The sequence below is a fragment of the Planococcus citri genome, chromosome 3, assembly GCF_950023065.1.
Source record: "Planococcus citri chromosome 3, ihPlaCitr1.1, whole genome shotgun sequence".
NCBI classification, from domain to species: Eukaryota; Metazoa; Arthropoda; class Insecta; order Hemiptera; family Pseudococcidae; genus Planococcus; species Planococcus citri.
Window position 1 is genome coordinate 40582809 of NC_088679.1, and position 13094 is coordinate 40595902.

General features: G+C 34.3%; 1 protein-coding gene across 6 annotated transcripts in view; it reads left to right on the top strand.

The window, feature by feature from the left end:
- The window catches only part of Dscam4 (Down syndrome cell adhesion molecule 4), a 101862-nt gene extending 89450 nt beyond the window's left edge, over positions 1–12412 (top strand). For 4 of the 6 annotated variants that reach the window (XM_065358643.1, XM_065358645.1, XM_065358644.1 and 1 more), the window contains 25 exons: positions 13–174; positions 351–641; positions 742–861; positions 942–1115; positions 1710–1860; positions 3043–3191; positions 3274–3405; positions 3512–3679; positions 4909–5253; positions 5347–5493; positions 5578–5733; positions 5809–5948; positions 6023–6179; positions 6282–6430; positions 6696–6816; positions 7235–7333; positions 9338–9523; positions 9601–9897; positions 10242–10391; positions 10488–10634; positions 10717–10883; positions 10963–11035; positions 11319–11480; positions 11866–12022; positions 12107–12412. In XM_065358643.1, the coding sequence (XP_065214715.1) occupies positions 13–174; positions 351–641; positions 742–861; positions 942–1115; positions 1710–1860; positions 3043–3191; positions 3274–3405; positions 3512–3679; positions 4909–5253; positions 5347–5493; positions 5578–5733; positions 5809–5948; positions 6023–6179; positions 6282–6430; positions 6696–6816; positions 7235–7333; positions 9338–9523; positions 9601–9897; positions 10242–10391; positions 10488–10634; positions 10717–10883; positions 10963–11035; positions 11319–11480; positions 11866–12022; positions 12107–12251 (4145 nt within the window). In that variant the 3' untranslated portion in view covers positions 12252–12412. The remainder of the gene's footprint in view (positions 1–12; positions 175–350; positions 642–741; positions 862–941; positions 1116–1709; positions 1861–3042; positions 3192–3273; positions 3406–3511; positions 3680–4908; positions 5254–5346; positions 5494–5577; positions 5734–5808; positions 5949–6022; positions 6180–6281; positions 6431–6695; positions 6817–7234; positions 7334–9337; positions 9524–9600; positions 9898–10241; positions 10392–10487; positions 10635–10716; positions 10884–10962; positions 11036–11318; positions 11481–11865; positions 12023–12106) is intronic. The other 2 variants (XM_065358647.1, XM_065358648.1) reach the window with 1 other exon arrangement.
- The last annotated feature ends 682 nt before the right edge of the window (positions 12413–13094 follow it).

A 13094-nucleotide genomic window follows, 5' to 3' on the forward strand; every position in this document is an offset into this window, starting at 1 on the left:
ATAATGACACAGGTGGCGTTCTATTACCGGTGAATAGAAGACAGAGAGCATTTCCAAACGGCACGTTGATAATAGATCAAATCCAACGAGCCAGCGACGCCGGAACGTATACTTGTCAAGCGCAAAATCGTCAAAAACAGAACGCTCGAAGGGATGTAGAAGTTCAAGTGCTAGGTGATTTAAATGTTTGATTTTTATGACGCCCACGTAGTATATGTATAGTATAGAAGCGCAAATTACACGACGAGACGAGGGGAGGCTATACTACATATATATATATAGAATGAGGAGAGAAAAAAACACCGTAGGTACCTACCGAGCAACCCATTCATTCTTTTTCTCATTTTCAGTTCCCCCTAAAATAATGCCTATTCCACCGCTGACAAATTTACTTCAAGAGGGAAACAGAGCGGGTATTACGTGTCAAGTGGTAGAAGGGGATTTGCCTATAAATTTTCGCTGGGAGAAATCGACTCCGACCGGTCGTACAGTCGAACTGGGTGCAGTAACCCGCAGAATTGATGAGTACACTTCAGCCTTGATTATTGAAAAGATTACCCCGTCGCATTCTGGAAATTATACGTGTATCGCGCAAAACAACGCTGGAGAAGAAAAGCTCACCGTTCCTGTTACCGTAAATGGTGAGACATAGACTATAGTTGTTATACCTACCAATCCTAATCGATCAAAAAATATCCACTAGTATACGTAGATTTCTAACAATCGTTTTAAAACCTAAAGTACCGCCGCATTGGATAGTCGAGCCTAAGGATATTAGTATATCGGCTGGTAAAGATTTAATGCTACATTGCAAAGCTGAAGGATACCCTGTACCTACGATAGTATGGAAAAAAGCCATAGGTAAAAGCTTCGACAGTGACATATGAAACTAATTTCACTTTCTCGCGCCAACATTGATGAATTATTTTTCTTATTTTAAGGTCAAGAAGTCGGCGAATACAAGGATTTTATTTACGAACCGAATTTGAATCTTTTTCTGAACGGGTCGCTTCAATTTTTACACGTTAATAAGAAAAGCGAAGGGCATTATTTATGCGAAGCCAAAAACGAAATCGGTTCCGGTGTCAGCAAAGTGATTTTCTTAAAAGTTAACAGTAAGTACGCTACACTATACATACATATAGGTAGGTACCTATCTAAAATAGGTACCGACTTAAAACTTGCAATTATTTTATCAAGGTTACAGATTATTTCATATTAATCAGCATCGTTGACATTAAAACATCCGAAAACTTCTTTTACTTTAATTGCAAAATCACGTTTTTGAAAGTCTAAAAAAAAATGTCGCTTTTTGGTGAAAATATAATTTACCATGGGAGATTGTAAACAATAAAAGCAAAGGCGAAGAAACTTGTGATTAAAAGTGACACTTTACATTGACGTTAGAAATGTTTCAAAAACAAAGTAAAGTAACTATAAAATAATGATGTTGAGCTGGATGAATGTATACGTACCTATCTAGCGCCTTCGTCGAAAATCATTATTAAATTTTACATTGAACGAATTAGGTAGGTACTTTATTTAATCAAGTTATCAATTATGATGAAAATTTGTTTCTCATCGTTACGGTTGAATTTTCCTATTTGTAAAAATGTCTAGGTTTATTATTTTTAGAGTAAGGTAATGAGTAATCGATTTTGTTATAGAATAAAAGCTTAAATTAAGCAACTGTCGTGTGATTGTTTCAGCTCCTGTTCATTTTGTTCAGAAATCTAGACAGTTGAATATTTTAAAGGGAGATGCTGCTCATTTACAATGTAATGCATTAGGTGATAATCCGATTGACATAATTTGGACCGGATCAAAAAATCAGCCCATTTCAAATGATGTTGACCCTAGGTGAGTAAACAAAAACTAAAGATATCTTATCAGTTTGGTCAGAACTGTCAGAAGGTCAGAAGATTTTATTTTTACGAGGAAAAAAACCCCAATTCTGCTGAATTTTTGCACCTCAATTATTTCTATCTTGACCCTCATGGTGGAGGGATGGGGCGAAAAGTTCGTAATAGACTTAGATGTTGTTGTAAAGTTTGGTTCTTTTTAGTTGAAACACATACATAGGTACTTGATGTGTATTTACGGCAAACCGATTATGCAATTTTATTAACATGAGTGATTACGATGCAAATGCAGATGATTTGCAGGATCTGCGTACTGGTTAGTTATTAACTTGAACTAAAATGAAGTCGAGACTTCCCATTTCACTCGTTTTTTTTAATGTTCTTTTGGGTGGTTTAATAAAATTGCTACCATCATTTTGATAATGAGCCTCCAAAATGTTGAGGTGTACTAGATAGAGCGAGTCGTTTTTCAATTTTAAAAAAAGTGATGGAGCTTCGCAAAAAATGTTGGTCAAATGACCTCAATAGGACGCAAACAAATTTTTAATTTTCAAAAAAGTAATTAGTTCAACCAACCACTTTTGACGAGCTAGCTCAAAATTTTAAGATATTAAAATTTTTTGGTTCAGGTGATCTTATGATGTTTTTAGTAGGTACCTAGGTACTTGCCTATCATCACTTTAAAGCCATTAGAAATGCTCCAAGTTCATTTTTATTCAAGCTCATGAGTTCTCAAAGTATCAATTTTTTTTACCTACATCCTTGTTTAATAAAATATTGACAACATAAAAAATTAGTTGAACCAATAAATAAATACCTAAAATAAATTAAAAAATTAAAAAAATTCGGTGCATTTTTTCAAAACTTTGAGAACTTATTGCGACGTTGCAAAGGAGGGGAGGGGACTACATTGCATAAAGTTTGACTCGAAAATTTGAAATTTTGTTTGTCTTATCGAATGGGTTGCTAGCTATAATTTTTTCCAGGCTTCATAAAATTGAAAAAGAAAAAAAACAACGTGAAAAATGAAAAACGACTCGCATTACCGATGCATTGTATTGTATTTTTTCGAATATTCACGGTGAAGTCTATTTTTAGCAACGTTTTGTTCAAAATATAAAACTTTATAAAATATTTTTTTCAAATCTTCGTGAATTAATTCGAATATTTTGAAAAATAGGTACTCGATCAGAGATCAGATACTTGACGAAGGAAAAATATCTGAATTAGGAATCACAAAAGTTTTTCGCCACGATACCGGTGCTTTCACTTGCCACGCTAAAAATAACTATGGACAAGATGAAATGACTATTCAGCTCATCGTACAAGGTAAATTGAGTCCATAAAAATTTTCTCATATCTACATCATTAGGTATAATAGAATTTTACCATTTTACATTTTTTTCCTCAGAAATTCCAGAAACACCAAAAAACATTCGAATTGCAGAACAGGGCAGTAAATCAATTACATTGTCCTGGACCCAACCATACGCTGGAAATAGTCCAATTATTAATTACGTAGTGCAAAATAAATTAGCTTCAGGTATTTTAGTCAAAATATTAATGCTAGCGAAATAGGTATCTGAAATTACTTACCTACCTATCTACTCGAAATAAGTGTTGGCATTAAAATTCATCTATCATTTTAGCGGCTTGGTCAGTGGATCCTGCTAAAGTTGTGGTTCCTAGTACTAAAACATCGGCCGTTGTTGAAAACCTGACGCCGGCTAGCACTTATCATTTCAGAATTTTAGCTGAAAATAGCATCGGCTTAAGCGAGCCTAGCGAAATGATACAAATTACCACTCAAGAAGAAGGTAAATATTTGATTTTAAAACAAACAACGCTTTATTTGCAGCGTCGATCTTTTATACTTCGAACCTACCGTGGTTAGGAACGTTGTGCTATCTAAGGCGAGAATAAGGAACTAAGAAAAGTCTCGAAAAAGATTCAAGTGTGCTCTGTTTTTCTTAAATACGTAAACGTGAGAAATGTAGTATTCTGAAGTATCGCGAGATGGATCCTGTAGTTATGTATTTTTGAAACATGGTCCAATGTGAAATTTAATCTCTTTTCAAATTTTTATAGTTCATTGAGCTTTTAATGATTTTTAAAAATTAAAAAAAAAAATTGTCATATTTTAACTCTGGAACTTGGATAAAATGAAAATGGACATTATTTTTCACGTATGTATAAGAATACGGCTATAGGACATTTGCGCACACCTATTGTTTGAAGGAGAAAATTGTAGGACATTTGCGCACACTTTTATAACAATAGGACGAGAAATGATCAATGGATTTTTTCGGAAAACAGGACATTAGCGCACAATGTTCAGGGGTTTCAAAAATGTTGACGAAAATAACCACCCAACTACTAATCAAACCACCATCGATTGGTCTTCATTCTTCAACCCTCCCCGGGGATTGGTAGGATGGGGGGGGGGTGCTTGATTTTTCAAGTAACACACAACTCAATCATGTATTTGATAAACGAATTTGGACGTGTGATGTATGTATGTATTGAGTAGTATGTTTTTGAGGGCACTGAATAAGAATATGAACTTATTTTCTGGTTCTAATGCATCAAAGCCACTCTGTGTCCCAAAAAGGGGACCAAAATTTTGAAAAATTGTGAAAAGTCGTGTGATACTATGGAATGGTATGTTTTCCGGGGTTGCTGAGAACGAATATGAATGAACTTATTTTCGGGTCGAACCCCTCAATGTCCCTCTTTGCCCCAAAAAGGGAGCCAACCTTTTAAAAAGTCGTGAAAAGTCGAGTGATATATCGAATGGTTTGTTTTCGAGGTCGCTGAGTACGAATATGAACTTATTTTTTCATTTTAATGCTCACTTAAATAAAATATTTCCTCGTTTGGGAACCACTGCCGAAAACGCATTAAGTGTGCGCAAATGTCCCTCGTTTGACAGGTGTGCGCAAGTGTCCTATAACTTTTTAAACGAAAGGGAAAGTGTGCGCAAATGTCCTTTTACCAAGAATACTTTCAAATTATTTTTTTAAATCCTGGTTTCATTTTTGTTTAGCTCCCAGCGGACCTCCCAGAGAAGTAAAAGTATCAGCAAAAAGTTCGACGGAATTGAACGTAACTTGGGAAAGTCCAGCAAAAGATTTATGGAACGGAAACCTACTTGGTTATAATGTCGGTTATCAAGAAATTTCCGATACAGTATTGCAATCCACTCCAAATGGTACATCTTCACCTTTGCAATATAGTATGAAAACGGTGGACATTGGTTCGGATTTTGGTGGTCATACTATCATTACTGGATTGAATATGTACTCTATGTACAGCATCATAGTGCAAGCGTTCAATAGTCGCGGACCTGGTCCATTTTCTGACCCTATCAGCGCACGAACCGATGAAGGAGGTTAGTCCTTGTAGTCGAAGCACATAATACCATATAAAAAAAATTATTTTCAGCACCAAAATTACATATTTTATTGGTATTTTGTTCCATCAGTTCCCAGCGTACCGCCGGAAAATGTGAAATGCATGGCTTTAACTTCGCAAAGTATTCAGATCTCGTGGAATCCTCCAGTTGCCGAAGGTCAAAATGGTGTAATTCAAGGGTATAAGGTCTTCTATCAACCTGCTGAAGATTGGTATGGTAAGTAAATTCAATCAACCAGCAGTCGATCTTTACTGTTTTTGTTTTTCAATTATTGATAAAATTTAATGTGTGATTTTGCAGAAAAAAATGACTACGTTACCAAAACGGTCACCCCTCTTGTTACAACAATTGGTGGCCTGATGAAATACACCAATTATAGTTTTTTTGTTCGCGCCTACACGAAACCCGGAGACGGGGTTAAAAGTAATCCAGTTTATTGTCGTACCGAAGAAGATGGTAATTTAATTTTTAATCGCATCTTAAATTGAATATTACTTAAGCATAAGCTCATCATAAACGTTTAAATTACAGTACCAATGGCTCCAGCAGGAATCAAAGCTTATCCTAGCTCAACTAATAAAATTATCATATCTTGGCTACCTCCACTGCATAAAAATGGCGAATTAACTGGCTACACTTTCTATATGGCTTTAAGAAGCGGCGGCAAAGAAGTCAGTATAATAATTTCTGCTAAACGATTCGATGATTTTTGGTTTAAAATCTAATACACGTGTAAAATATGTAGGAAGAAACACATAAACGAAAATTTCAAGAGTCTGTAACACATCATGAAATAGCTCGATCTCTGGAAACCGCTACCTATCAGTTTTGGGTGACAGCTTCTACCAAAGTGGGCGAAGGAGAAAGTACAGCTGTGATTACAGTTCCTCCTTCTTTAAAAGGTTCTTCATTATCATCTCCTATGAATGATGGTCTATCATACGTACCTCTACCTACATATATCAACTTCGGCCACATTTTATTATAAATTTTCTGTTTCACAGTTTCTGCTCGAATTTTATCTTTTAGTCAACAAATCATAACGCCGTGGAAAAAAAATATCACGTTACCGTGTCAAAAAGTTGGCAACCCCGTTCCTAAACTTGTATGGAAATTACGTGGTAAAGTGTTCAAATCAGGTGAAAGATTCGAGGTAGGCATAAAAACAATGAAAATTAATTTTAATGTAGCAAATTCTGCGCAATAATCACACCCTTCCCGTCCTCCTGCAGCCTTTCTTCCCCCTCACCTCATTCCTAATATATTGATTTTTGAAAAATACATCTTGATTAAAGATTTCTCTCCTACCTACTTTGGTTATTAAAATTAAAGTACATTATGTATGTACTACCTACGTACGTCGTACGTAGTTCGTTTGTTACCTACAATGACTTTATCAACTTACCTACCTCTTTTAGATCAATAAAGATGGCTCCCTGATTATTTATGATATCCAAAGAACTGACGGTAGTAATTACACTTGCTATGTGGAAAACATTCATGGAAAAGACGAAATAATATACAGCATAATTGTTCGAGGTTGGTAAAGCGATTTATTTAATTTTACACATAGAAAATGATGATTTCAAAACAAAAAAGGTACCTAATTCAATTGGATTCATCTGCCATAGGACAACTTTTTTTACTGATATGAAAATTTTCAAATGTGTCGCTGACTTCACTTAGGTGATTTTTTCGACATCTTCGCCATTTTCGTTGTCGTTAAGTAATTTTTTTCTTCGTTAAAATAGTACATTACCTGAGTCAATTTTTTTTAGTGCAGAAAATTTTTTTGTCCGGGAACGCTTTACTCTTGGTCGTAACTATTAATGACATCCTTTCACTAATAGGCACCTCTACCAGTCTACCTACCTCACCAACTCTTAATTTAATTAATGATGAGTACTTGTGATTTCTTGTAATGAAAATTTGCCAAGTTGAAATGTTTCTATTTCAGAACCACCCGACCCACCTGAACTTACAGTTGTAAATGAAGACACTGATAGCTTACAATTGGCCTGGAAGGATACAGCACAGCCAGATATACCAGTATTAGGTAAATTTCTACAAATTTGTAAATTTTTTTAAATGAAGAAAAAAATTTAGATTCAATGAGAGAAATGTATGTATCTATACCTATATTCCATTTCCAACGTAATTTAAATTCGTTCACTTTTTTTCTCGAAACAAGTGCACGTAGATATCTGTTTAGAAAAATTAGAAATAAGTAGGTAAATGATTTTTTAAAAAAACAAAAAAAACTTACAATAATTATAAAAATTTTAATCGTAGAAAATTGTTTTAAAAATCTTAAAAGAAAATAAAAAACACGTAAAATAGACCAAAAATCCACTTTTTGACCCTGGGGTCAAATAGGATTGGAAGGTTGAAACCTACAAAAGGCACTTCGGATACATCCTCTCAATATACTGTGAAAATTTGGACCCTCTATGTCAATTTGGAGGGGCTACACGCTGTCTGAATAATTGAAAAACACGTAAAATATTTTTTAAAAATCCACTTTTTTGACCCTGGAAAGAGGTCAAAGAGGGTTGGAAAGTTGAAACCTGCAATTATCACTCATGGGGCACCCTCTCATTGTATGCTGAGAATTTGGACCTTCTAGATCAATTTTAGGGGTGAAGGGGTCAAAAACTGGGGTCAAATGTGGTTTTTCCCACCTTAATTGGGGTGGGGATGATCTAGGAAGTTGAAATTTGGATATGTTGATTACAATGAGGGTACTGACCAATGGTATGATTTTGGACCCTTTTCATCTATTTGGGGTCATATTATTCCCCTCCAAAAAAATGACCTTTCTGTAAAAATGAGATTGGAAGGTTGAAACATGCAAAAGACACTTTAAGTACATCCTCCCATTGTACTGTGAGAATTTGGACCCTTTAGGTCAATTTGGAGGGGCTGTAGGCCGTCTGAAAAATTGAAAAACACGTAAAATAGACCAAAAATCCACTTTTTGACCCTGGAGAGAGGTCAAATAGGGTTGGAAGGTTGAAACCTAAAATAATCACTCATGGGGCACCCTCCCATTGTATTCTGAAAATTTGGACCTTCTAGATCAATTTTAGGGGTAAGGGGGTCAAAAATTAGAGTTAAATGTGGTTTTTCTTACCTTAAATGGGGTGGGGATGACCTAGGAAGCTGAAATTTGGATATGTTGATCACAATGAGGGTACTGACCAATGGGTATGATTTTGGACCTTTTTCATCAATTTGGAATCATATTATGCTCCTCCAAAAAAATGACCTTTCTGCAATTTTCAACTTTGACCCTCCGAACTGCGGGGGTCAATTCTAGGTCCTAAAAGAACCCCATTCCCTAAGTTTGAGTTGATTTGATCAATTAGAGCAGATTCCAGGTCATAAAATGTAAAAATGACCAGCGTGCTGAAACTTATAAATAATATACAAAATATATAAAATCTGACACACCGGGAATCGTCTAGTTTGAGCTCAAAACGCCGAGAACTATCAAAATTTTTGACCCCCGACCTTTTTATCCAAAGTTGGGCCTACCGCAATAGCCATCATTTTTTACAAAAATTTGGCTAAAAAGGGAAATTGGAGAAGTTGAAAAATAAGAGCTACATTAAGAATGTAAAAATTTTGATAAATAATTTTAAAAACATTTTTATCGCCTCGGAAACATCGACTTTCATAGGTATTTTGATAAAAAGCCAATGTTCGAAAAAAACATACTTACGTATGTAGTAAGTACTATTTACTAATTTTAATATTTTTTGAAATTCAAAACCTTGAGAAATACCTATGTTTAAAAAACAGATTTTTGACTCTTTTGAATAGATGGGATTGTGCGACACTGTTATACCCTTACCCTATCAAAACACCCTGCAATAAAATTTTACTCGCGTTCAATTTGCTACCCTAATAAAAAGTTCATTACTACTTTCTTTTTCAAACTGCGCTTGTCCCTTTCATTTTCAAGATAGGCAACTTGTTCATCTGAAGATTTTTCAGTGCTAGTTGTGCTTGCTCCCATTCTTACAATTAACTTATTTTCAATGGTTTTTGTTTTTAGGTTATGTGATAAATTATAAAAGAGATCATGGAGATTGGGAGGAAATACAAATAGACTCCAAGACTGATACGTACTTATTGCGCAATTTATGGTGTGGTACCAAGTATCAATTATACATGACAGCCTACAATAAGATTGGTACCGGCTTACCTTGTGATATTGTTACCGCTTATACCAAAGGATCGGGTAAAAAACTAATATTGTGTTTAATTTCGCAAAATGTATGTACCTATAAATAAAATCGTTATGGTTTTTGCCAACAGTACCTGTATCGCCTGTCGGGGTACAGCAAGGTATGACCTATAACACAACAGCAGCTGGTGTTTGGCTGGATATGTGGAATGATGGAGGATGCAGCATACTCTATTTTATCGTTGAATACAAGAAAGAAATGGACGGTGAATGGAAAGTTAGCCCAAAACCGGTGTCTCCGAGTGATAGAATTTACGTTATTTACGATTTAATCCCAGCCACAAGGTACCAGTTGAGAATCACTGCGCATAACAATATTGGATCAACCGTACAAGTGTATAATTTCACCACTTTAAATGAAGAAGGAGGTATCTACCTAGCATTACAAAAATTATCTTATTACACATTTTTTTGTAGGTATGTACCTACTTAGGTTATGTAGGTTTCAATTTAAACAAATACCTATGGGCTATAATTTAAAAAAAAATTACACTCAGATGCTTTCAAAGATACTATAAGTCGGTTTAATATTTCCAACATGGAAATAGCATTTTATGCAAATTCTCCTGTAATCTGGACAAAGGTTCTGACAGTGATTACAAAAGTACACTATTTTGAAAATAAAGGGATACTTATGTCTATCGAGGTAATTGCCTCATTACTTCATAATAGGTACTTATTTGTGTTTTCTTTCTGTCATTTTAAATAATAGGTACAGTTATTCCGATGGAGTTTATTACGTATGCTTCGGAGATACCCAGTGAAACTGTGTTTTCTCCAGTTACCTCGATTGTTTCAATTGCCATTCTTATTTTCATCCTTACTACTGTTTTCATAACCATTTGTTACTTTAAGAAAAAACGTAAGTTGAGAAAATAATGATCGAGCCTCTTGGATTTTCCTCAAAAACTTCAGTTTATTGTGACTCGTCTATTGAATCGTTCTGTTTCCTTATCAGGGTTCAACGAACTGAATGATATTTGTGATAACGTATCGGTTGGAGCTCACCATCAACGTCACCAAGATCAACAATATGGCATAAAAAATAGTCGATCTCAGCAGACTTTAAGCGCTGATCCAGCTTCCTGCAAAACTGATTCAACCGGTACGAAGTTCATATTTCTATTAAATTCTCATTTCATCTAAATTTTTCGTAATTCTAATACATTTTTATTGTTTTGTCACAGAATATATCGATGAAATTTGTCCTTATGCTACGTTTCAACTCGCTAAACCTGCTTACACGGAGAGTACGTTTAGTGGTAACGTATACAGTGGACCTTATCATTCGGTTGGTGGTTCATTTGTCTATCACAATGTCAAATCAACGACCTCTTCTATAAAACCTAAACACGTGAGATATTTTACCAATTACCTATTTTTAAATTAGATGAGTAAAGAAAAATAAATTCACGGAGGTAATTCTATTGCAGAGTAAAGATTACGAATACACCAAAGTCAGAAGAACTGGCGGTAAAATAAAAGATATTCATTCAGAAAGTCAAGGTAACATGTTTAATTTTAATGTTCGTTAATTCGAAAAAAATTAAAAAAAGGTACTTGATTATTCAAATTTTAGTTTAAAGATTATCAAAAGTTTAAGAGCTGTCATACCTACGTATCAATATTTTTCTTGATTTTTTTTTCTTCGACCGATTGAGTGGGCACAGATTTAAAAATTTCTATAAAAAGTTCAAAAATTGAACGAGTAAAATTGATCTGAAAAATGCTCTTCTCGGCTCTGTTTTCATAATTTTTGCATCCTCAAAAATAGTACCTATTTTTACAGAGTCAGATAATTTTGGCAGCACAGATTCTGAAGTGAAGAAGATTTTAACCCTGCATCTACCTATTTCAGAATACGATACGTTGGGAAGTGATTCCGAATATGATGGCAGACAAATAAATAATCAAGAGCTCGTTTCTTTCAGGCATATTGGCCCATCGCGAGGTAAATTATAAAATGTTTGTTGGTACATAGGTATTTCAAGAAATAGAGAGTGATTTGGGGGGTTATTTGTAAAAAAATTCGAAGTATAAGGTCAAAAGCGGTGTCTATACTTACCTGGTAAAAATTGTAGGCCTTTTACTAAACCTTTGAATTATCTAACTAAATAATTGTGCAATAAAATTTTCGAATACCTAATTCTGAAAATTAAATTAAATTATTTCAGTAGAAATAGAATATTTTATTTAAAAAAAGTAAGTACTTACCATCAATGATCATTTTTCGATTTTACTCGTTTTCTTAATGACTATTGAAGATTCATAAAATACTTTTTAAAAAAATAATTCAAGTAAACTAACTTTTTGAACTTTGAATTATTTTTGCAAAGGAGGATCAAGTTCATCGTCGGAAATATCACCGACAGATGCTCGAAAGCCAGCACCCCCACCGATGCGAAAACCCAAAAATAAGTCCCAACTATTCGGTAAACGGGCTGTCAAAAGTAGCAGCGGTTATTCCAGTCACACTGAAGAAACAACTTTCAGGTATCGTAAACATCTTCCTTAATATTTCATATTATATCGGTTATTATAATACGGTTTGGTTAGTATAAGAAAGTTACATCTCAGTTTCAGCAATCGGATTAATCCACCGTCTCGATTTTCCGATAGACCACACTCACGCGGACCAAATGAAAATGACGCGAATTTTCGACGTTCCTCACGCGGTGGCGGTCGATTTACTCAAGAGACTTCTTTTCAAATAGATGTGTAAAAGCCTGCCTTTAATTTTTTTACGTTTGTGTTACCTTTTTATTTTTTTGTTTTAATTTCGTTTTCGTAGTAAAATGATGTTTATATGTTTTGCAATGTAATACCTTTATACATTGTATATTTTTTTAGCCTTTCGAATAAAATTTATTGGAATTTTCCAAATGGATGAAATTATCATGGAATGAGATTTGTAGGTACACTGTACTGTTCAAACGGGGATTTGTCCAAAAAAAAAAAAATTGAAACATCCCTTGACAGGCGATTTTATATAGGTCTACGAAATGTTTACTTCTCCGGTAACACACGTGTTATATGCAATTTAAATAATCAACATGTAAAAATATTGTGATTTTTTTTTGTTTGGTAATGAATTCCCTTGAGAAATTATTCGATATGCTATTTTCAATAACCTTATATTGAATGATACCATAATGCGAGGTTTTCCATTGAAATAGTAATTTAGCTCCAAGAAAACACGAGATAGAAATTTTTTGTTAGAATTAAAATGTTTCTGCGATTATGCTACTCAACACTTTTGCCTTTCCTAGTTGAAAAAATACGTCTCGTGAGTCAAAACACGGAATGATTTGGTTAGGTAGGTATGTAAGAATTTCTACCAAATTCACTGGGTTAGCAAAGTTTGCTTATATTTTGAGAGGTAGCGCCACAAGTTTATTTATAGTTTGACGTTTTTAAAACTTTTGAATCAAAAATTGAGTAATTTATAAAGGTAGGTAATAGATAGGTATAGATTTTGAGTCGAATTTAACCGCAACTGTTTGATTTTGAGAAATTTATCCATTTTTGGCACTTGCTCATTCCTCCACCACGAACAATTATGTTC